The sequence below is a fragment of the Homalodisca vitripennis genome, chromosome 7 (assembly GCF_021130785.1).
Source record: "Homalodisca vitripennis isolate AUS2020 chromosome 7, UT_GWSS_2.1, whole genome shotgun sequence".
Taxonomy (NCBI): Eukaryota; Metazoa; Arthropoda; class Insecta; order Hemiptera; family Cicadellidae; genus Homalodisca; species Homalodisca vitripennis.
The window spans coordinates 128747643-128771350 of NC_060213.1; the positions used below are offsets into that span (position 1 = coordinate 128747643).

Here is a 23708-nt window from a genome sequence, read left to right on the forward strand (position 1 = left end):
TATTGAACATGCTGCAGATCCAGATTACAAGGTGGTTGTTTCTTTCAAAATGATCTATAGGAGAAAAGTACACTCAGACTCCAGGAGCTTTGCCTCAATTGTCATTATTAAATTTCCATTTACAGTCTGAAATTTCAAGTGTAAAATTAGTTGTATTCCCCATGCTCAAATCATTATAAATGTTGGCTACAAGGGTGGTCTGAAAAGTTTCTGACCTCAAATGAAGATGGCAGCACTCGTTAAGTATAAGCTACTGATTTTCTTTGGTCATCTGTTGAAAGTTACTCACCAATGTTTGAGCCAATTAGGACACACAGTTTTTATGTAACAATCGTTTTAGTGAGTTTTTGTGGAAATGGACAAAATTAAGTATTGAGCTGTCATTAATTATTTGTTTTTGAAAGCCAATATGTCTTCGCAATTGAAGATCAGTTGTCTTCTGTGTATGGGGACTCTGCACCATCATTTACCACAGTTAAATTTTGGGCTGCTGAATTTAGACGACGCTGTAAGAGCTTGGGAGACGATGAACGTTTGGGACGTATTACATATTGTCACATATTAAATCAACATGAGAAAGCTATATGCACGTTAAGTGCCATATGCTGTATGCGTTTGCTCACGTTAAACAAAAAACGTGTTTGAGTGACTGTTTCCAATGCTCTTTTGGCGCAGTTTAAGCGAAATAAATTTGAGTTTTGGAGCCAAATAATTATTGAAGATGAAACTTGGATGGATCATTATACATCCAAAACAAAAATACAGTCCAAACAGTAGACTGCAGAGCGAGAACCGGCTCCAAAAAAAAGCAGAAACTGTTTTTTTCAGCTGTGAAAGTGATGGCAACTTCAAAAAAGAAAATCCATTACTGGAGCATACTATGCATCATTACTTGGCAAGCTGAAGGCAGAACTTGCACAAAAACTGCCACATTTGCAGAAAAAGAAACTCCGTTTCACTAAGACACACACTGTCTTACACCTCAGTGGTTGCCATGGCGAAAGTCCACGAATTATGGTTTTAACTTCTTGATTATCCATCTTACTCATCAGATCTGGCCCCAAGCTTCTTTTTGTTCCCTCATCTAAAAAGGGATGTAATACTCAGTATATTAAGATTCTTGTAAGTTAGTTATGATTCTCAGATCTTTCTTCTGTAGAACCGTGATTCTTTGCAGATTTTCGCAAGAACTGTTTCTCCATAGGACTATACCATACTTAATACGTGACTCAAAAAGTCCATGATAAGCTATAATTTTTGCCTCAGGAGTACTTATAAATTTCACTCTTTTGAGAGCAAAAATAGCAGAGTTGAGTTGATATCTTAACTCATGAACATGGTCAGGGCCAGGATTTACCAGTTTGCCGCCTATAGGCTTAAGATAATTTGCCGCCCCAATAAAAGGGGAGCACACCCCCCCCCCCCCGCCAAAAGTGGGTCCGGCGGTCCGGCCCCCCCCCCCCCCAGGGAAAATTTGCATTTTTCAGGAACAAAATAGTAATTTGGATGGCGTTTTTAAAGCATTTCGTAACAGTTTTTAATGTATTATAATTTTTTTTTAATGTTTAGTCCAAATAACGGGGAAATATCGCGACGCGGTGGTTAGGTTAGGTTAATTTCACGTTATTTACCGACCGAGAAACACAAAATAACGTGAAATAACCTAACCTAACGCCGCGGCACGATGTTTTAGCTTGATCAACAATCGATATGTTCGTATTCGATTGTGCCGGTGGAACTATATGGAACTGCCAGCCCAAATAACACACACATTTTAGAAAATGTGTATTTTTTGCAGACTTACACTTACTTGGAATGTTGTTAAATATTTTCAAATCTTGGAAAATTGTTTAATTTAAATCAATCCAAATGGTTTTGCAAGGTGAAATTAAAGTTGACAAAATTATTTGAATAACTGGTTTATTATAAGTATGAGTTGAAATATTTAAAAATAACGTTTGTACATTCTAATACAAGTTCATTGTGTGATTAACAGAACTAATTTATTGTATATACAGTAGGCTATTTACATTTTACAGAGCTTTCTTACGAGCCTTTTTAATTGAGAAACTCTTTAATTAAATCTTCATAAGAGAGCTTCTTTGGTTAAATTTGCTTCTATACATAGGAGGGAAAGTGAATTGAGCCTGTTTTCAGAAATGCTTGTCCGTAAGTAGTTTTTAACTCTTCGAAGGCAGGAAAAGCTACGTTCTCCGCGCAATTAGTTGCAGGTATGCACAAACTAATTCGTACTGCTATGTCCAAGTTAGGGTAAAACATCATGCAACGAGTTCTTTCTCAAAAAGGTAGAAATTCCTTCCAAACGTTTTTATCTGAGGGTATTGTCCATTCCCACCGCACAGTGTTTTTTGGAAGTGAATGCACTCTTCAATAAAAATCGGAATCTAAGTCATTTTGATAAATTTGATGAAGTTTCGTTGCCTTGTTTCTTAGTTCCTCTTCTGTGATGTTGATGTCTGTTTTGCTGTCACACAATTGAGTCAGGAAGTAGAATTTATCTACAAAGTCACTATAGGCCCACTTTTCTTCTCTTAAATTCACAAATAAAGGAGTCTAGAATTGGAAGAAATGTGTTAATTCTCAAGTCATCTCTGCCAGTCAGGTTGACTTCTTCACTCCGGGTTTCGTTTTGGCCAGACTTTTCGCTTGGTTTATCTGCTTGTGTCTTTTTCGTATGAATCGTATGTTTCAGTTTTTGGGTTATCTTCATACCCAATTCCTCGAAATAAGAAAAGTTGTTTCTTTCTGACACAAAATATTCCTGTAGAGAACCATACAAATCCCTGACTAACAAAACGTCAACGGTTCCAACTTTGTATAGTTTTACTGACTTTGTGAATTCTATTGAGGGCAGTGCTCCAGAAGCATACCATAAATGCAGTCTCAAAACGTTCTAGATTTCCGAGCGATTCCTTGAGCCTCACATCTGGTTGTAGCCTTTTCTGTTGGGTCTTTTGAAATTGTTGTCAAAGCCTTGTACACTTCGTCCCAAGACTCTCGCAAGCTCTGACATGCATCATCCCTAGCCGACCATCGTGTAGGACACACCCTTTTTATAGTCCTTATTATTCTGATAAAAATCTTCCATTACACCTATCAGGCACTCCCATCGTTTTGTAGAAGATGTAAAAAACACATAAAGTTCTTGAAGCAACATGAAGAATCTGCACGCTTCTTCACAAGATTCAGCAGCAGATGATCCAACCAGATTTAAAGAATGAGCCGCACACGGGATGAAATAGAGCTAAAGGACTTTTGCTCTTTTTCTTTGCCTGAAGACATTGTAAGTCCCCGACATATTTGAGGCATTATCGTACGATTGGCCTCGGCAGTCATCAATGTTTATTTCCAGATTTCCTAGTTCTCTCATCACACTTTTAAACATTACCCTCCTGCGGTATGTCCAACTGACGGGATGAAGGTGAGAAATCGTTCACAGGGTACACCGTCATTTAAAACAATTACCTGACTGCAAGAACCAACTGGTCTACATGAGACATGTCTGGGGTTGAATCAACTATGAGAGAAAAATATTTTGACTGTTTCAATTCTTCACAAATTTCTTGTCTTACATTTTGAGCCATTAATTCAATGACTTCTTCACACGTTTGGGAAGAGAGATAGTTTGTATGACCACTTCCACATATACCATATTTTTCAATGTGAGTAGCTAAAAAAGTGGTCGAATTCGGAGATAAGTTCTAAAGCCATAAGAAAAATTTCCATTTCTGTTTTGATCCAAAGATTCATCATCGCCTCTTAATGCAAGGGCCTCTTGATGTCAAGGCCTTAACGGGCCGCTATAACCCTGGCCAAAACCTTTTTCCAATAATTGGTTTCTTTGTCTAGCTGCTCAGTTAACATACTGCCAACACGTTTCAGAGCAATTTCTCGTGATTTTAGAGTAATGATTGCCGACTTGTGAATTGGTGAGTTTTCGTGATGACTGGCCCGACTTTCACCATTTTTCCAGTCGTTGAATCCGTTCTTTACAATCAAACTGGGATTTCTCTTTGAAATTGAATGCCAAACAAGGGCCACAATAAACAGAAACCCTTGCTTTTTGAGAATACCATCCACTTTCTGTCCTGAACCTCTCCATTTTTCAATGTTCGTTGAAACAGAGATTTGGATAAATATAAATATCGTTTTTGATCCTTGTATTCTCTGACGCTGTTTTGAGAAATCCAGGTCGATATTTTGTTTGAACCCATTTTTTTGCGATTGAATCTCGAGTTGCATCATTCAAAAACCCAGAAAGCTGGATCTTCGCTGGAACAGCAGGGTGACAGCAGCTCCAACGAAAGGCTTTCAGTGGCGATCTCGTGAGGTTTGATGATGTCTTCGTTTAAACTTGCTAGATTAGCTGGTGGATTTGAGCAGCTTGGCCCAGCTGAAACATTGTCGTCCAGCTGGCCGGTACCGCCGTCTCGTCAACGGAATCGTCAAGTGCAGGTTCCTTCAAGTACTGGTGCAATCTCTTGTTCTCCTGGCGTCTTAAAGAACAAATCTAGCCTTTTGGTTTGTTTCAATACACGTTCGTTCTTGTTCTTTCGAGTTTCTTCTTTCGCCCGTTTCTTGTACTCCGCACCCGCTAAGCCTCTTCCGTCCATCACTCATTGTAGTTGTAGAGAAGCTAGTAGTAGCCTAAAATATAAAAAAACTCTACGTTAGAACCGAATAGTCAGTTATTTGGGAGCGTAATCTGCGTAACTGCCATCCTAGGGGTCCTGGAGAAAACGAGATTTGAAAGCTCTTTTTTATATGGGAAGAAGGGAGAAGGTCTGGAGGGCACACATAATACCAGCCAAAAGGGGATCTGGAAAAATGTTGGACTTTTTTCTGTGAGAACGCAAGCAAAATACATTGTATTACTTACATGAATTTTTATGAGATATCTTTTTTCAATTTCTTTGAGTTTCACTCGCCAAAAAATTTTATTTTGTCTTAATAATGAGTTTTAGAGTACTCTTCTGTTCTTACTTATCTAAAACATATGTTAAATATGCCAAAATATCTGTAGTTTAAACAATTTTCCCTTAAAACTACCAAGTAACACTCATGATTTAGGGTACCTACCTAACATTCCATGATGTAGAGAGTAACACTCATGAGGTTTATAAGGAGTAATAAGTACAAGAGCAGCGGGTAATAAGCAAGTAAAGTAATTATCCTAAATTTTAATTGGTTTCATTGATAACACATATGACAATTGAGTATATTTTATTAAGGGGGTGCTCTAACACGCCGCTGACCATGAAAACAGGGCGTGGATTCAAATGATCACTGCTCACAGAATTAAGTTATCCTAAAATTTTAGAGTATTGGTGTATTCCTCAAATGGTGATCTAGGATTGCCGTTTTTTAAATGTTGAAAATATAAATAATATAGTGTAGGGGACTTGGCAAAAAGTCCAAAAATTAGTGATTTTTTTAACCGCCCGTTGAAGGCTAAACAGATTTTTTGAGAGGAAATTAAAAAATCGAGAACCCTAGATTGATTAGTTGTCAATAGATTTCCGTAAAAAAATATTACTTTTTATGAGCACATTTTGTGAGCACTGTTGGAATATGATCATTTGAATTCGACAAGCTGCAAGCCGTGAAATTAACATTGCGCTTATGGGAGACCGACCGGCCAAAGGTTGCTAAAACCGCAATGGTGAATCGCCCCCTTAAAATTAAAGTTATTAAAAAATTGTATATATTGGGACCCTCGACAAGGACAGTTGATTTGACAACGACCCACATGTTATTGCAATGGTTACTTGTTAGCTAAAATTTTCCATTCACTCCACTCTTACATCTAAGTCTCATTCAGATATCAATCATACTTACAATTGATTGTTGACTTTAACATTTGAAACTAGCTGAATTACAACGAGTCAACGACTTATATAACACCGTAACCGTGCCGCCGTGTGCACAAACACTAACATCAACCACCAACTGGACAGCGCAGTGTAGTCACTGTAGACTGTAGTGTAGTGTAATATGTGGATGTGTGAGTCGTGAGTCAGAGGGTGCGTCTGTCGGTCCGTGACAGCGTCAGGTGACTATCAGGCTGAGCGCCAGTGTTGGAGAGGTGGTGGAGGGCAGGGGAGCGGAGAGCTGTCCGCGCCAGCCACCCAGGGCTGCCGGCTGCCAGGGGGTGTTGCCAATGTAAATCGGAAGATCGCCGCTCGTTGCGCGAAGGAACAAGGCGTTCGTACATATTTTGTAGTAATACATACAACGAAAATAGGAAATTAAAGTGTATGTGTTTCCTAAAAGCTCTAACTTATATAACACAAACAAACTCGTATAAGGAAAATAATATTGTATTTCACAAATATTTCATTTTAATTTTAATTTTTTTTCAAATCTGCCGCCCTTTAATTTTGCCGCTCTAGGCTGCAGCCTACTTAGCCTATTTAGAAATACAGCCCTGAACATGGTTATTCCGGGTAAGTTCCTCATCTTAAGTGATTCCCAGATGTTTAGTTGAAATGCACTTGTTCAAGTACAGGAAGTTCACAAACAGCATCCTTGTGTCGTTCGAGTGTCAGTTGTTTTGTTTTACCTTCATTGAACACTAGGTCATTATTTTCGCAATATTGCTGGGCCAAGCTGACTGAAATAAATGTGCTAATTTCGTGTTGCTCTATCTATTGCTGGATAAAACAACTGTAACACCAGCATAAGTAGCAGGATAACTATCCTGGATAAGTATAGTGATCAATGTGATGAGGCAGGTCTGATATAAATAATAAAAATAGTTGTAACAAAATGTCTTGTATCTTTGTTAGGTCAGAAGCTTTTCAGACCACTCTCGTAAGTAAGGAGTTCCAAATGTTTTCCTGTTCTAGGCTGTGAGCGTATATTGAGTTAGAGGCCAGGTGTTTGTGCATTGCTACAGGTGTTTATAGGTAATGTTGGAATGTTCGATGCGTCCACATATGCTCAGCAGTCCAGTTGTATAGGAGCTATACATACTGAACGTTCCGGTGTCCAGTCTCAAGTATATGATAAAAGTATATCCTTGTCCTATACTAATGAACTGTGATGGTTACAGGAAGCGTTGACACAGGCATTTGTGCTTCACTACAGTCGGATCTCAATGATGCTGGAGCGGTCGACGGATCCTGATACACTCAGCAATCGCGTGGTTCACGTCAGCGTTCAACTGTTCAGCAATGAGGCGTTGGCACTGCGCATGGTAGACAGGCTGAACCTGCTGCACGTTATGGTGTCAAGCCTAAAGTACATGATGAGCAAGATCCTCATCCCAAACACTTTGCACTGTGAGTACCTGGGGTTGCTGGAATATATTCTGTTGAGTGTTTTGGCAATTAATTGTAAGAACATTATTGAAAAAGTAAGAAGCTTTTGGCGGTCTAAAGGTGGCACGTAGAAGCTTTTGTGTTACAAGGTGACATGCATGCTGACGGATGTCACTAAACCTATTATGCGTTAGAGCTTGTGGCACTACAAGGTGACGTGCATCCTATTGGGTTTGTCCTTGTACCTATTACATGTAGTACTACAACATGGCATGCATGCTGATGGATATGTCACAAGACGTATTACATGTAGCATCTTGTAGTGGTACAAGATGATATGCATCCTAATGGGTATGGTGTGACACCTATTACACAAAGCAGCTTGTAGCGCTTCAAGGTAACATGTATGTTGATGGATATATCACTTGACCTATTACACCTAACAACTTGTAGCGCTTCAAGGTGACGTGCATGTTGATGGATATATCACTTGACCTATTACAACTGGCAACTTGTAGCACTACAAGTTGACGTGCATGTTGATGGATATATCACTTGACCTATTACAACTGGCAACTTGTAGCACTACAAGGTGACATGTATGTTGATGGATATATCACTTGACCTATTACAACAGGCAACTTGTAGCACTACAAGTTGACGTGCATTTTGATGGATACATCACTTGACCTATTACAACTGGCAACTTGTAGCACTACAAGTTGATGTGCATGTTGATGGATATATCACTTGACCTATTACAACTGGCAACTTGTAGCACTACAAGTTGACGTGCATGTTGATGGATATATCACTTGACCTATTACAACTGGCAACTTGTAGCACTACAAGTTGACGTGCATGTTGATGGATACATCACTTGACCTATTACAACTGGCAACTTGTAGCACTACAAGTTGATGTGCATGTTGATGGATATATCACTTGACCTATTACAACTGGCAACTTGTAGCGCTACAAGGTGACATGTATGTTGATGGATATATCACTTGACCTATTACAACTGGCAACTTGTAGCACTACAAGTTGACGTGCATGTTGATGGATATATCACTTGACCTATTACAACTGGCAACCTGTAGCACTACAAGTTGACGTGCATGTTGATGGATATATCACTTGACCTATTACAACTGGCAACTTGTAGCGCTACAAGGTGACATGTATGTTGATGGATATATCACTTGACCTACTACACCTGACAACTTGTAGTGCTGCAAGTTGACGTGCATGTTGATGGAAATGTCCTTTTACCATTGTTAGGTGTAAATGAAGCTATGGACGTTGCTTTTCATCCTATAAAAAAGAAATATGAGTGTACAAAAATAATTACTTTCAAAACAAGATTCTTCTGTAGACCTAGTCCATATGCAGTATGTAAAGCTAACGTCCGCATGCTGACAGGCCTATTAAATGCAACAACATGGTTGTCTGCATGTTGTCAAAATATAAAAACATTCCAATGTTCATCAACATGTTAGTAGCTTGCACAGGACTTAAGCAACTTGTAGTGCTACATATTGATACCATCACGTGATAATAGCAGTAACAGTTTGCCACATGTTTTGGAATTTGGTAATATATTTGAAATTAACAATATTGGCAGGTTGAGAGCTTGTTTTTCACAAGTCTCACAACAAGTTTTCTTGAGAAGGTTCCCCATTGAAAGAAAGTTACAAATAATATGAAAACCTAAGCGTGAGGAAATTACATGGCTTTTCTCCCAGGTAGGCTCAGCTCCTAAGTCACTTAATATTATCACATTAAGATTTATATCTATTTGTATCAAATTATTGTTATTGAAGTACTTTAGTATCGTTTGAGTAATTTATATTGTTTTTTAATGTTATTAATATATTTTATTTTTTATATTTCTTTTCATAACACACTGATAGTAATTTTATGTTTCTTCTTTCGTGATTCTTTATTGTTGTTCTTAATTCTGAAAATGCATTATTCTGGATATTTCCTTTCACATTTCCCGAGTTATTTGCTGTGGATATATACTTATACTGTATTTATTTATTTACATATTTGGGTGTGAGTCGGTGGGTGGAGGGGGTGTGTGAGAGTGTGTGTGCATGCATAATATTGTGTTTTTTTTTTTTTTCTTATCGAAGGTTTTTTCCTGAGGTCAGCTAAAGGTTAAATTAAAAATATGAGTTAAAATTTGAAAAAGTGAAATTTTTAAATTTTAAGTTCAACAAATGTTCAAGCTTTCAACCCTGATGAATTTTTGTTCTTTAAATGCTTAGTGATAGTGTAATACTTCTGTTGTTGGTGAGGTAAAAAAAGAATAAGCTATATGAGTCAAATATACTAATCTTGAATAATCCTGTCAAGGAGTGCAAGATTTACTGTGAAATACAGATCCCTGTCCGTGCATAATCTAGACCAAAAAGTAAATTTAACCCTTCCCACTCTGTAGACAGATATATTAGAATGGCAGAATTTATCCAAATACAGTTATATCCGATATTATAGATTATGTCTCATGGAGAGTTTTTTAGTTCACAAAAGGCCTTCGAAATGCACGCACGCTCTGTGCTTATCACGGTTACCAAGGAAGTATTTATAAACGACCTTTACTCAGCGGCAGGAGGACGGGAGTGCCCTTTGTCTAACTCCGACCACATGCGTCCCTTTGTCAGTTCTGTGTCTCAAACGGAGCCATAACGAAACATATCCGTGTTGTGTATGAATGCTTTCTCGGTTGTCACGAGTGCGCATCTACTACATATCTCATCATTATTATTCATCATGTAGTAGTGTTGTGATTAGTTTGAAATATTTATCTTGTTTTATAGTAAAATGTAATTAAAATTTGAAATCTTTTCAGTTTGATTACATTTTATAATTAAATTGAAATGTATTTGAAATAAACAGTTTTGTAAATAGTTCTTTTTAAATTTTTAAATTTTTGTCAATAAATATGCTAAATAAGTAAAATGCTCTGTTTTATACTAATTTTGCTTTTTACCTTTTATAATTTAGCTATAAGAAAAATTAGCTTTAAACTTAACACATTGGAGTCTGGCTCGCTATTTGCTGTTTATATAGCCTGGTCTGCATAAATTAATGGGTTTTCAGATTTTTTTTAGAAAACTGTTAAATATTATGTATATATTATATTTTCTTGAAAGTTCTATCTTTCCTCTTTAAATTAATATGTAAAACTTTATTCCTATAAAATCTAATTAATTTAAAAAAAATTACAAAACTTACCTTTTTTGAAGAAAAATAAAAACTCCCGCATGTCTCGTGTTACTTGAAAACTAACTTTTGAATAAATAAAACAAGTAATTTCAATTTTTTTAAAGGCTATGTACATATTTACAAATTATTTAATTGCCAAAAAATTTCAAATGCTAAAAAAAATCACACAAAATCCTTTTTAGTGTGATACCCTTCGAAACAGTCAGGTACGCAGAGTGCCACATTACAGTCCTTGCAGTAGAACCTGCTGAAATCCGGATCATCATCGGTGTCATTAACAATATCAGAGTCCGTATCTAACTCTAATTCAGCTAATATACTGCCCTCTTCCATTGTTTTTTTAAATGCGCGCCTCTCCATGATTGTTGTTGTAGACAGACTGACGACGCGCCAGGCCACGTCAGTCGATAAACAAAAGCCTCAAGCGGGTATGTCGTAGTAGCACCTAGCGGAATTTTTCTGAACTAACCAACAAAGCTGGCTTTCTAATGCAGCAGACGGCACTCAAATATCACTCGGGCAACTCCGTATATCAATTGGTAAAGCTGTGCTCGAGTCACGCTCGTGCGCCGGCCGGGTGTTTAAACAATGGCGCTCGAGTCTGGCTCGAACGTGTTAAAGAAACAAATTTTTTACTTGTCTTGGCGTTATAGGAAAGTGGCATACAAAGGGTTAATGAAACATTTAACTAGAAGATAAGCAATTCAGCATTGCAGACAGTTGGAGATTGCTTATTAAACAACCATCTCTACTATTAGTTTTTTGTGCTGTATGTAAGAATTAGTTTGTTTATGTGTGTGTGTTCTATAACAGGTCCAGACAAGAACTTCCACTTTGTTGTGGACTGTGGACTGCAGGTCATGAAGGAACATTGCTACTGGCCTCTGGTGTCCGACCTCAACAACGTACTATCACATCGACCTGTTGCCGTCAAGTTCATGAGTGACGATACGCTGCTGGAAATGTGGTTCGACTTCCTCTCCATGTTTCAAGGTAGGCCTAAGTTTGTGTAAGTGATCTCCTGAGTTTCACAGTTCACACCATGTTAAGACATCATTAACTATCTTGAGTTAGTTAGACCTTGTTGAGAGCCGTTTTCAGTCTAGAGTTACCTCGTGCCTGACAATAACTCTGAAGGCTGTGTAAGCCTGAGAACTAAGATCTTGTAGCGAGTGGAAACTTTTTGATTTATGTTAAGTTGCAGAGTTTGTCTACTATAATCCAAGTTACTTATATAAGCAACTCATTAAAAGACCTCACATACAGGTATACGAGGGCTGTTTTTTAAGTAAGGGCCGTTTTTGAATTTTTTTCAAAATACATTTATTTTCAGAATCTACATACTTTTTTCTATTTTTCTACATAGTTGCCTTGTTTGTTAAGGCACTTATCATATCTTAAAACTAAGTTTTTAAATCCCTCTTCAAAGAAATTTGCCGCCTGTTTTGACAACCAGGAGTTCACGGCCGTCTTGACTTCTTCGTCGTCATTGTAGCGCTTCCCGCCAAGATGATTTTTCAAGTACCGAAAAAGGTGAAAATCGCTCGGAGCAAGGTCGGGGCTGTACGGCGGATGATTCAAAACTTCCCAGCCAAAAGAGTCGATCATTTCCTGTGTCCGAGCAGCGGTGTGAGGCCTTGCATTGTCATGGAGGAGCAGAATTCCCTTTGTCAGCATGCCGCGTCTTTTGTTCTGAATGGCGCGTCGGAGACTGGCCAGGGTTGCGCAGTAGGCTTCTGAGTTAATCGTCATTCCTTGCGGCATAAAGTCCACTAGCAAAACACCGCGCCTGTCCCAGAACACAGTTGCCATAACTTTGCGCCGCGACAGCGTTTGTTTGGCTTTGACTTTGACTGGAGATGTTGTGTGCCGCCATTCCATGGACTGTTGCTTTGATTCAGGAGTGATATGGGATACCCATGTTTCATCTCCTGTGACAATTCGACTCAACATGTCGTCTCCTTCCTCGTCGTAGCGGGTCAAGAAAGTCAAAGAACTGCTTAATCTCTTTTTTTTGTGATCCTCAGTGAGGAGTTTGGGTACCCATCTTGAGCACATTTTTTTAAAGTTTAGGTTTTCTGACACAATTTTGTACAGTACTGACCTGGACACTTGAGGAAATTCCATAGAGAGAGTGGTTATTGTGAACCGTCGGTCCTCATGAATTTTTGCGTCAACTGCAGTAACCAAATCTCCCGTGATCACAGATGGCCGGCCTGAGCGATCTTCATCGTGGACATTTTCGCGGCCATCTTTAAATTCTCGGACCCATTTCCGCACTTTACCTTCACTCATTGCCTTGGCACCATACACCTCACAAAGCTGACGGTGAATGTCAGCAGCCGACATGTTTCTTGCAGTCAAAAATCGTATCACTGACCGAATCTCACACGCGGCGGGTGATTCGATAATCTTAAACATTTTAAAAGATCCACAGTAATGCATACAGGTTAGCTACAGAGCTGCAACTGACATGGAGTTGTTCGCTAGGAATGCCGGGAGGCGGGGCGCACGCTCGTTACGGCAGGAACGCGAACTACTACCGTGTACGGGAGAACGGCCCTTACTTAAAAAACAGCCCTCGTAGTTGTGTTGGAAATTACGAGTAGTTAATCGCTGATACATGGAAAAAATAATAAGCTATTCTGTTGAAAAGAAACTTTGTCAAACATTCCATTACGGGATGGTTGAAGGATGAGTACTAATTATGGTGGAGGCAACTGTGATAAGAGAGTAAAACACAAAGTACTTAGCTATTTAAATATAAATATAAGCTCTTTACTGTAACGTAGTTATTCTAACCTGTTCAGTCAGGTTGTATTACAACTCCTATAATTGGAGACTTAAATTCACTTGTGCATGTATCTCAGAATCCCTCACTAGTTTTTGTGAGCATATTCGTTTCTCTACATAACCATTAACATATTAAATTTCGCATTAGTCAATAAATTAAGTAGAGGCAGTTGGTTGCCCAATATAGTTTTATTTTAATTCTTTTGTTATAAGCACTTGACTCTTTGTGCTCGAAAGGCCAGCAGCACTGGCCAAACCGAGGTGGCAGTTAGCTTGCGTTAGTTTTGCCGTAGTTTGTCCTCGCAACTCGTATGGCCAGTACACATGGCCGCGCTAATTTCATTTGCAGTTTGGCGGCCATATTTGTTGTTTGCCTCTCCCGATCGGAATTATTTTTCAATTTCCTCAGCGATATTCACATAGTAATTTAAAATGTTTAAAGAAGAAATGAAAAATAATTTTAAATTTATTTTCAATGAATCTTTCTAATATAAAGACAAACATACATTAGGGAAATGTAACGCTTATCCATATATTGTTAACAAAGATATGTAATAAAATGTTATAAAGTAAAATTTTACAGTTATGTTACACTCGAACATGAACTATTTTACATTTTTCTCAGTATTTACATTTTTTTACGGAAAAAAACTTTTAAAAATACATACCTATGTGTGTAGTCAAGAATAGTTAGCACACGTCTTCTAGTAAAATGTTCTAGGTTTCTATCAGTGTATAGGCTCAATATGCGTCATTTGTCTTATTTGCACAGTCATAGTTTAGAGATTAACCTGTTGGATCCCGTAGCCGCACAGTTGCGACTGAGGCAAGTGTGCAGTCGTGGCCCGTTGCCGTACTGTTGCGGCCCGCGCGCAGAGCGTTTTATTTTTGCGTTTTCTTCAACTCAATTCGCTAAATTAAATGACGTTCAATATACCGGGTTACTCGGGAGAACACTGGCTTTCTCGTGAGGTATATTTTGTTTCGCGCTACGATACTTGGCAGCCTGTTTTTACTCTAAACGTCGAGGCGTTTCAGCCGGTTGCTGTTGTTTGTACACAATAATTATGGCTTCGCGTAAGCATGAGTTGTTTGATCAAGATATTAATGAATTATTGGGCAGTGAGTTTAGTAAACTATCTGATAGTGACGACGAAAGTGATGTGGATATTTTCAGTCGTGTAAGAAGTGGTGATTTTATTTTTAGTGAACTAGTTCGTGATGCAGACTTCAACCACGATTTAGGTTATCTCGATGAACCAGTACCAGGACCATCAGGTGATACTGTTTATTCTAATAATCGTCCAAATAAGCCTACTTTGGATAGTGTTGACTTGGTAATAAACGAGGTAGTTCAAAATTATAATCCCAGAAATGACTTTACTGGTAATGAAGGAACTGAATGTAGGCCTAACCCCAAACGTAGAAAGCTACCTCCAATTACCTATCCCTGGGTGAATGATACCAACTTTATTCCGCACATATTTCCATTTGACAGCTCAAAATCTGGAATAAATGCTGATTCTGGAATAAGTAAGGAATCTACAAACCTAGATTTTTTCTTGTCGTTGTTTCCAATGGAATTAGTATCACACATTGTTGAGCAGACTAATCTCTATTTTCATGAAGTCGTTTCTAAGCTGCCCAATGTTTCTAGATCTGAAATTGATAATTGGTACAATACCAATGAGAGTGAAATGTTATGCTTTTTAGCATTGTGTATCCTGATGTCCCATGTGAGAAAAAATAAAATAAAAGAGTACTGGTCTACCGATACAGTAATTCAAACACCATTCTTCGGTCAGGCAATGAGTCGAAACAGGTTTCTAATACTGTGTAGAATGCTGCATTTCAACAACAGTATTGTTACAAACTCTAAAACCTTAGGAAGATTACATAAGATAAACCCTATTCTCTGTTCTATAAACAAATCATTTACTGACAATTTCACTCCTTATGAGAATCTTGCATTGGATGAAACACTTTTCTTGTGGAAAGGTAGGCTACTTTTTCGCCAGTATATTCCTAGTAAGAGAGCAAGATTTGGCATAAAACTGTTTATCATATCTGATTGCAAAACAGGATACGTTCTAAATGTTTTACCATATATTGGTTCTGAAACTCAGCTAAATTTTGAAGACCTCAGTGATAAAGTAGGTATGTCAGGTCAGGTAGTGTTGACTCTTACAGAATCTTTTTTCAATCTTGGACACAAACTGTACCTTGATAACTGGTATGTCTCACCCTCATTAGCAGAAGAACTATTTAGTAAAAGTACAAATATGTGTGGAACATGCTTGCCAACAAGGTGTGGTGTTCCAAAAGAAGGCCTAAAAAAATTGAAAAAAGGGGAAACGGATTCACATCATGCAGAATTTATGTTATATGAACGTTGGCTAGATCAACGGGAGGTTAGGGTTTTATCAACAATGCATGAACATGGTATGAAAGAAACTGGTAAACGTGATCCCCATACTGGTCAAAAGATTGTAAAACCCGTTAGTGTTCTGGATTACAATCAGCACATGGGTGCAGTTGATGCAGGTGATATGCAGTTGTCGTTCAACGAAACCGCTCGGAAGTGGTACATTGAAGTGGTACAAAAAACTGTTTTTCCATTTGTTAGATGTAACCATACGTAATGCATACATTTTGCAGCATCAAATGACAGGAAAAATTCCTCAACTATCAGAATTCCGTAAGGAATTAGTGAGAGAAATCATTGAGAAACATTGTGAGATGAAAAAAGACAAAAGAGGAGGTCGACCTTCAGCAAATATTACACCACTTAGACTGACACAATGTCATTTCTTGGAGCCAATTCCAGCAACTGTAAACAAAGACAGGCCCAGGCGAAAATGTCATGTTTGTGCCAACACGACCAGAAGACCACAAAGAAGGCAAGACACTTACTTCGTGTGTATCCCCTGCAATGTGTCTCTGTGTGTACACCCATGTATGATGGAATACCATACTTATAGGAACTTTTAGGCCTAAACCATACTCTGGACCATGTAAATAAAGTTTTGTTCTAATATTATTTATTTAGTTTGTTTATCCTAGTCTTATTGATTTATAAAAAATAAACTTACACTTGGAATCAAAATATATATATATATATATAAATTTAAATATGTATATTTGAATTTAGAAATATCAATAATATGAAATAAATAAACATAAAAATAAAACTTATGAGTATATGATTATGCAGATGCAAAAAAATAACTATAATGCAAAGTAGTAACCAAGTGCCAGAAAAAACCCGGGCCAGCAGATGCCCCTGTGCTGCCATAACCCGGGACTCAACAGGTTAATTACAGGCCAGTTTAAAATTTACTGCTTTAATTAAAATTTACTATAAAATAAAGCTGCTTGATAGGTTTCAGCACTCACCATTCATTTTAAAACAAAGAGAATATCAGAAAATAACTGCAATGTTTAGTGGCCAGTAGTTCAGGTCATACAAGCTCCAAGGACAAATTATAAAAATACTGCCTTCGAGTGCATAGGGTTAGGTATATTACTGTCTACAAAGTAGACCCTAGAATTGTCCTTTACTTATTTGAGAAAAAAATAGTATGTACTATAATTTTCTTTTTCTTTTAGTAATATATACTTTTAATAGTAGTAAAAATCTCAAAATATGCATCGACATGATTTTGTTTATGATGACGGGGATTGTAAGGGTCAGGAGACTGGCTCAGGTCATTAGACCCTCGGTTGCTTCCACTTACATTGTTGGCCGGTATAATCCAGTCAGTACTAACCATTGACATGCTACTTATAATGGCCATTTAGTACCCTGGAGTTCCTACGTTTCACTGTTTGCCTGGTTTCACAAATTGGAATAGCATGATTTAAGGACTTTGATTTGACGTGAATTTGTTTTTGTTTGAATGGTTTGTTGCCAATAGTAGTAATTTGTGATTGTCTTATTATGGATCGCTCAAAATCACCCTTGACTGAAAACTCTATAAGGATTTTGAAGGAGATTGTCTCATAGATAGTGATAGTGAGAGTGGTTTCCATTATTATAGTGAAAGTGACAGTGACTAAAGAAGAGGCTCCATTAAAAACCTAATAATCTGTTGTTTAAGAAATTAGTATATATGACTCTGAAGTTTAAACTGCTTTCACCAAATTCATGCCAAGTAAAAAAATTGTTGGCTCTCAGAGTTAAGTAGAGAACTTTATTTATGTGTTAATATTTTTCATTGTTACTGTTTTGAAGTGTTAATTATTTTTTTTAATCTGTGACAAATATTCAGCAAAACCTCTTGTTGTTTTAAAAATATAACAGTTTGAGATTTTACATGTAGAAAACAGATTATACCATACAGGGGTAGTCTATTAAAAAGAAACTTAAACCTATAGACTTTTTAATTTAGTAATACAGCATGACTAGCTTGTATTAAAAGAGAATCAGTTGGTGATAGAGTTGTACAACTTGGTTGCACTGTCGCAGGCATGAACGTGAACCAGCGGGAACTCGTTCAACACGTGGAGTTTGAGCCAAACACATACTACGCAGCATTCTCGGCGGAACTGGAGGCCAGTGCATACCCGATGTGGGCGCTGCTTAGTCACCTGCGTGACACTACCACGCTCGACCTGACCAAGCGTGTTCTGGCAAGTTGTCTCACGGCCTTACGCGAGTGGCTCGAAGCCATCAACATGACCTCTCCCAACATCGTAAGTACACTTGCAGTTGCTCTGCCGTATTTATCTTTTGTGCTTAAACCATTGCTTTAAAAACCAATTGCCTTGGCACAGCCTACCTATTGGCTTTTTAGCCAGGATATATAAAACTATTGTTTCATTGTTACCATTTACATTTCATAAACTCTTATCGTACTCTGCCACCTACATTTAATCAATCAATTATGGCTACGATTTTCACAGCTGCGATTCCATGGCAAGGAGGTGTGGTCCCACTCTATTAATTGTAATTTTTGTTCGCCATTGATGTAAGAAATCCATGTTTGATCATTAGTGATTAAGTAGTTAAGAAATTCATCACTTTCATCACGGTACTGGATAAGAACTTTTTTTGAGATGATCCCATTTCTCGTTGTTTTGATTTTATCTGCCTGGAGTTAGCATTCCCATCAGGCACAAAGTTTTTGATATCCAAATTTCTGAGTCACAATTTCATGCACTACAATTCTTTATATCAGCAGAAAATTCAGTAAAAGCTCTAGAATTATGAATCTTTTATTTTCCTTCTTTAACCTTATGATTAATTTGTTTGACGAAGTCATCAGTAACTACAGACGGGTTGCCACTTATCTTTTTGTCATAATTTGAGTTTGTCCATACATACTACCGACAGCGAGTACGCTACGGTAGCATTTTGAACATTGGTGTAGAGTGCTTAGAATGCCGTAGTAACCTTTACAATAACTGCCAGAAGCGCACTGAAAGTAGTAACTACACACCACCACCCAGATCTCACAGCTATGTCGCCTTTCTGGGACAGATGCCTCAGAAACTCACTTTCAAAACAACCCTTCTGTACGTATGTTAAAAGTTACATCCTTTAAAAATTCACATCACTAAATATCAACTAAGCTAATGGGTTAAAGGTTCTTCAAAACTAACATGTATTTTGATCTTTTATTGTGAAAAACTATTTCATAAGGAGTAGAAAATATTTTTATAGTTGCTTGATTTAAAATTTGCTTCTCAAACACACTTTACCTGAGTATATGTTCTTTACTGAACTTTTTTAAATGTCGAGAAGTTTATATAAAATTCTTCTGCGGAGTAACTTCTTATCAGGAAGGTAGTTTTGTCTGAATACATTAATGAGTACTAACGTATTAGATCTACGGTGAGAAGTAGTTAGTAAACAATATTGGGTCTACCACAGATCCTTGTGGGACTCCTTTTGTGTCGGGTGTGGACTGGATTTGATCTGACTGTAAAACTTTTCTAAAATCTCTGCATTGACTTCTCATACCTCTTTTGAAATCAAGGAATTTTGGAATATGGTTATAGATGTTGACATTAATGTTCCATGTCATCTGATTGTAGATTATGAAGCAGCAAGACAAATTGACTTGCCCTCTATTTTGAAAGACTAGGTTCTTCCAGTTCCTTTATCTTTGGCAAAAATGATAGTACCCTGAAATTGTCTGAAAAGGCATCAGAGTTATAATTTGTTATTGAAGGCATAGAAAGTCCAAACTCCATTGATATTGGTCAAAAGACTTACTGCTAGCTACTGTCAAACTTTAGTGAACAACATTGGGAAACGAACAAACGTCACTGCTCTCAGAGATTTCCCTGCAATAATTTTTAATAGAATAGTTTACCTTAGGAGGCTGTATGCCACAATTGCCATCTTTTTCGAATGATAATGTCCAAAGTCAATTAAAAGTGTGTCTGATTCAGAGTAGTTACAGTAAAAAAGGGTTTGTCTTGACAACAGGCACGATTTTTTTTACAACAGCACAGAGTAATGTTAATTTCTACTGTCTGGGCGAAGTGTGTGGTGAAGTGTTCCGCTGTTTAATTGTTTTGCTCCTAATGTTAAGCTTAAGGCAAAGTTGACTGGGATATCTTGGTTGGATCTTGGAATTGATAATATTCCACAGTGCTTCAGGTTTGTCAAATGTTTGTGTACACTGTTCCTTAAGATTTCGTTAAAGACTCCTGAGCTTTTGTTGTACAGTTATTTTCTATTTGTCATAAATAAATCCTTCAACTATTCGCCTGAAACATCTCCTTCTTTTAAACAGGAGGTTCGAGACATAGTGTTCTCCTTTCTATCTTAATTTTTATTACTCTTTGTGTGCAAAAATGTCTTAGCGCAATCTGTACCACTTCTTGAACAAGTTGTGTGTCTGCAGCATAGTCAATAATGTATTAATTTATAATTAACAGCAAGGACTTTAGTTGTCTGTGTTCTTCTACTCATTTGTCACCTGAGAGCCTGGTTTTGTCTTTACAGTTGCCAAGATTACAGATTTATTTTGTATGATCTCGTTGAACAGATCGGATTAAGATTGCATTAATATTAGGAACAGAGTGCTAATACTGTCCATGGAGGCTGATGTCTTTGATGTAATATGGATTAGTGAGAGGAGGATCTTCCCATGTTATGTTATGCAAGTTTTTTTATTACTAATAGTTTCTTCAATTCAGGAGTACCTTCTTTTGATGTGTTATGAAATGCCAATTATAAATTTGTGAATAGCTCCTGAGAATATTTGTGGCCATAATGTGTAACTGTATATAGTATAACTGAGGTTAAGTGTACAGTGTGATGTGTGATCGATGTCCTCGTGTTTCAGAGGGACAGTGATCAAGTGTCCTTTCATCTACCACTGCACCGGTACCTTTCAGTGTTCATGTGCCAGGCCATCAACGTACAGGGAGAGAGCCTCCAGGAAGTGCTGCCTCCACAGGACATGCTTCATCTCATCATGATGCACCCACTCAGAGTACAGGTCAGTGTGAATCTGGGGCAGGGTTGGTAATGTGTATCATTCAATGGCTCACACTGTGTATCACTCAATAACTCATCTCACAATATGTTTGAAATATTTTCAAATAATGAGATTTTGCAAATTCTCAACCAATCAAAAGTCAAAGTGAGGAGAAACTGAAGGACCACCCAGCATCTGTCCCTCTAATAATGAGTGACCATGTTGTGTATGGGACTGTGTTTGTCCCGGCAAACTAGGGTAGAGCTACAACTTAGCTCACTTAACAAGTTCACTGCGGGTGAGGTCTCGGGACATCATGTGCTCGGCGAGTCTGTGGCGTTTTATTAAAAACAAATGTCACAAGTATGGAATCAAGTTGTATACATTATGTGATCCCTATGGATTTATGCTTAAATTTTTAATTTACTGTGGAGTTTTGGAAGATATGGGAGGGAAAGGGCACGCCACGAATGTTGTTCTGAATCTAATGAGAGAAATAACTCCACAACAGCCACAGTCTGTATATGGATAATTATACAGAACATTTGGGTGACTGGTAGGGATGTATATATAATTGTAAATGTGTATGCATATATTTTAGCTTTCTCACAATATTTCTAGACATAAGAGACAAAATGTGTTTTTCGTGCAAATGATAGTGACAAATCGGGTGCTATGTGCGCGTGAGGTCCCGGGCCCTCAAATTTTATAAATTGCCTAAATGAACTTTTCCGGGCTACAATTGAATATATTACCTTTCTGACAATAATTCTATATATAAGAGACAAAATGTGTTTCCTTTGCGCAAGTGATAGTGAAAAGTCGGGCACTGTGAGCGCGTGAGGTCCCGAGACCTCAAGTTTTCAAAATGGCCAAAATAAACTTTTACAAGCTACAATCAACAAAATACCATCCCCAGTCTACAAGAAAACATCTAACGTTAAGTTTTGATAGCCAGTTAACACTTATTGTCATATAATAAATATTGCAAATTTTTCTTTTATTACATTTATTTTACGTAAACGCATTTTTTTCACCGTTTTGGTGTATAAAATACTAAAATATGCTGCTAAAATTTTAGTTATACGTAACATACTTATTTGATATATAAAGGAAGTTTGACACATTATTTATCCTATCCAAATTACTACCTTTTTCCATGCTTATTATTATTACCATGAAAAAATTTTCAAATTGATCTGAGATTATCGGAATGGTTAATTGGTCAAAAAGTATGTTTGATTGGCTTATAATATTGGTAATTTAGTTTCTATAAGAAAACATTCACTTCAAATCAATCAATTAAGTATCAAGTGAGCTAGATTCATTTAACTGGAACAATCCACAGAGCGTGAGATTTGTGCAAAATGCTGACTGTCAACCGGGTTGTACAGTGCTGCTAATCACAGGTGGCCTGAGTAAGCGTTAAATACTGTTGACGTCGAATTGCTAAACATTTTGTTGAGTTATTAATCCTGCTACTAATTGTAACTACACAACAATTACTTTGTTTTTAGGTTTTTTAAATGTTTGATTTTGATACATTTTTTCCAAGCTTTTTCTAGATCAGTTGATAACTGCTTTTAGACAAAAAGTGTAAACAAATTTGTAGTGGACAAATTTTTTCCAATTTGGTAAGCATCTAATTAATTTTGAATACAATATAGCTCTGATTATCGGAACTTGTATTATCAACAGGTTATCTGAAACGACTTAAGAAGTAGTGAAACAGTTCTGACAGTAGGCAAACAGTTCCTACAGTAGGCAAACCGTTCCGACAGTAGGCAAACCGTTCCGACAGTAGGCAAACAGTTCCTACAGTAAGCAAACAGTTCCTACAGTAGGCAAACAGTTCCTACAGTAGGCAAACAGTTCCTACAGTAGGCAAACCGTTCCGACAGTAGGCAAAACCGTTCCGACAGTAGTCAAAACGGTTCCTACAGTAGGCAAACAGTTCCGACAGTAGGCAAACAGTTCCTACAGTAGGCAAACAGTTCCGACAGTAGGCAAACAGTTCCGACAGTAGTCAAAACGGTTCCTACAGTAGGCAAACAGTTCCGAGAGTAGGCAAACAGTTCCGACAGTAGGCAAACAGTTCCTACAGTAGGCAAACAGTTCCTACAGTAGGCAAACAGTTCCTACAGTAGGCAAACCGTTCCGACAGTAGGCAAACCGTTCCGACAGTAGGCAAACAGTTCCTACACTAGGCAAACAGTTCCGACAGTAGGCAAACAGTTCCGACAGTAGGCAAACAGTTCCTACAGTAGGCAAACAGTTCCGACAGTAGTCAAAACGGTTCAAGGTAAGCCGTTTACAATCAGGAATATTGACAACATTTTCAAAATATCTTTTATAGGAAAAGTCAATGGAGGTAAAAACTCAACCACCTCTACACCGAGATTCGCAAACAATAGTAACAACACCCCACTCCCCCGTACACCCAGTCATACTGTGCCATCAGTAGATGAGTCATCATCCCTACCTTACATGCCTCTCTCACTACTGCCGCCACCACTTCCACATTTTATCTTAGAATATTAGTACATTAAAAAACAGTTTGTTGTTCTCATTTTGTACTATACAATATTTACCCTTTGCACTCGAAAGGCCATCAGCCCTGGCCACACCTAGGTTACAGACAGCTCACGTTAGTTTTGCCGTAGTTTGTCTTCGCAACTCCTATGGCCAGTATAGATGGCCGCATTGCTTTAATTGGGAGCTCGGCGGCCAAATTTCTTGTTTGCCTTCCCAGATCAGAATTATTTTTAAATTTCCTCCGCATTAGTTGCATAGTAATTTAAATGTTTAAAGAAGAAATGAAAAATAATTAAAAATTTATTTTTAACAAATCTTTATAATTGAAAGATAAACATACTTTTTGAAAAATTAAATTCTTATACGTATATTGTTAACAAAGATATGAAATAAAATGTTATAAAGTAGACTTTTACAGCTATTT

At 37.6% G+C, this 23708-nt stretch overlaps 1 protein-coding gene across 3 annotated transcripts in view; it reads left to right on the top strand.

Moving 5' to 3' along the window:
• LOC124366308 (E3 ubiquitin-protein ligase Ubr3) overlaps window positions 1–23708 on the top strand; it is a 119320-nt gene that overhangs the window by 32444 nt on the left and 63168 nt on the right. For all 3 annotated transcript variants that reach the window (XM_046822750.1, XM_046822751.1, XM_046822752.1), the window contains 4 exons: window positions 7076–7304; window positions 11334–11513; window positions 17782–18008; window positions 20615–20770. In XM_046822750.1, coding sequence (XP_046678706.1) covers window positions 7076–7304; window positions 11334–11513; window positions 17782–18008; window positions 20615–20770 — 792 coding nt within the window. The remainder of the gene's footprint in view (window positions 1–7075; window positions 7305–11333; window positions 11514–17781; window positions 18009–20614; window positions 20771–23708) is intronic.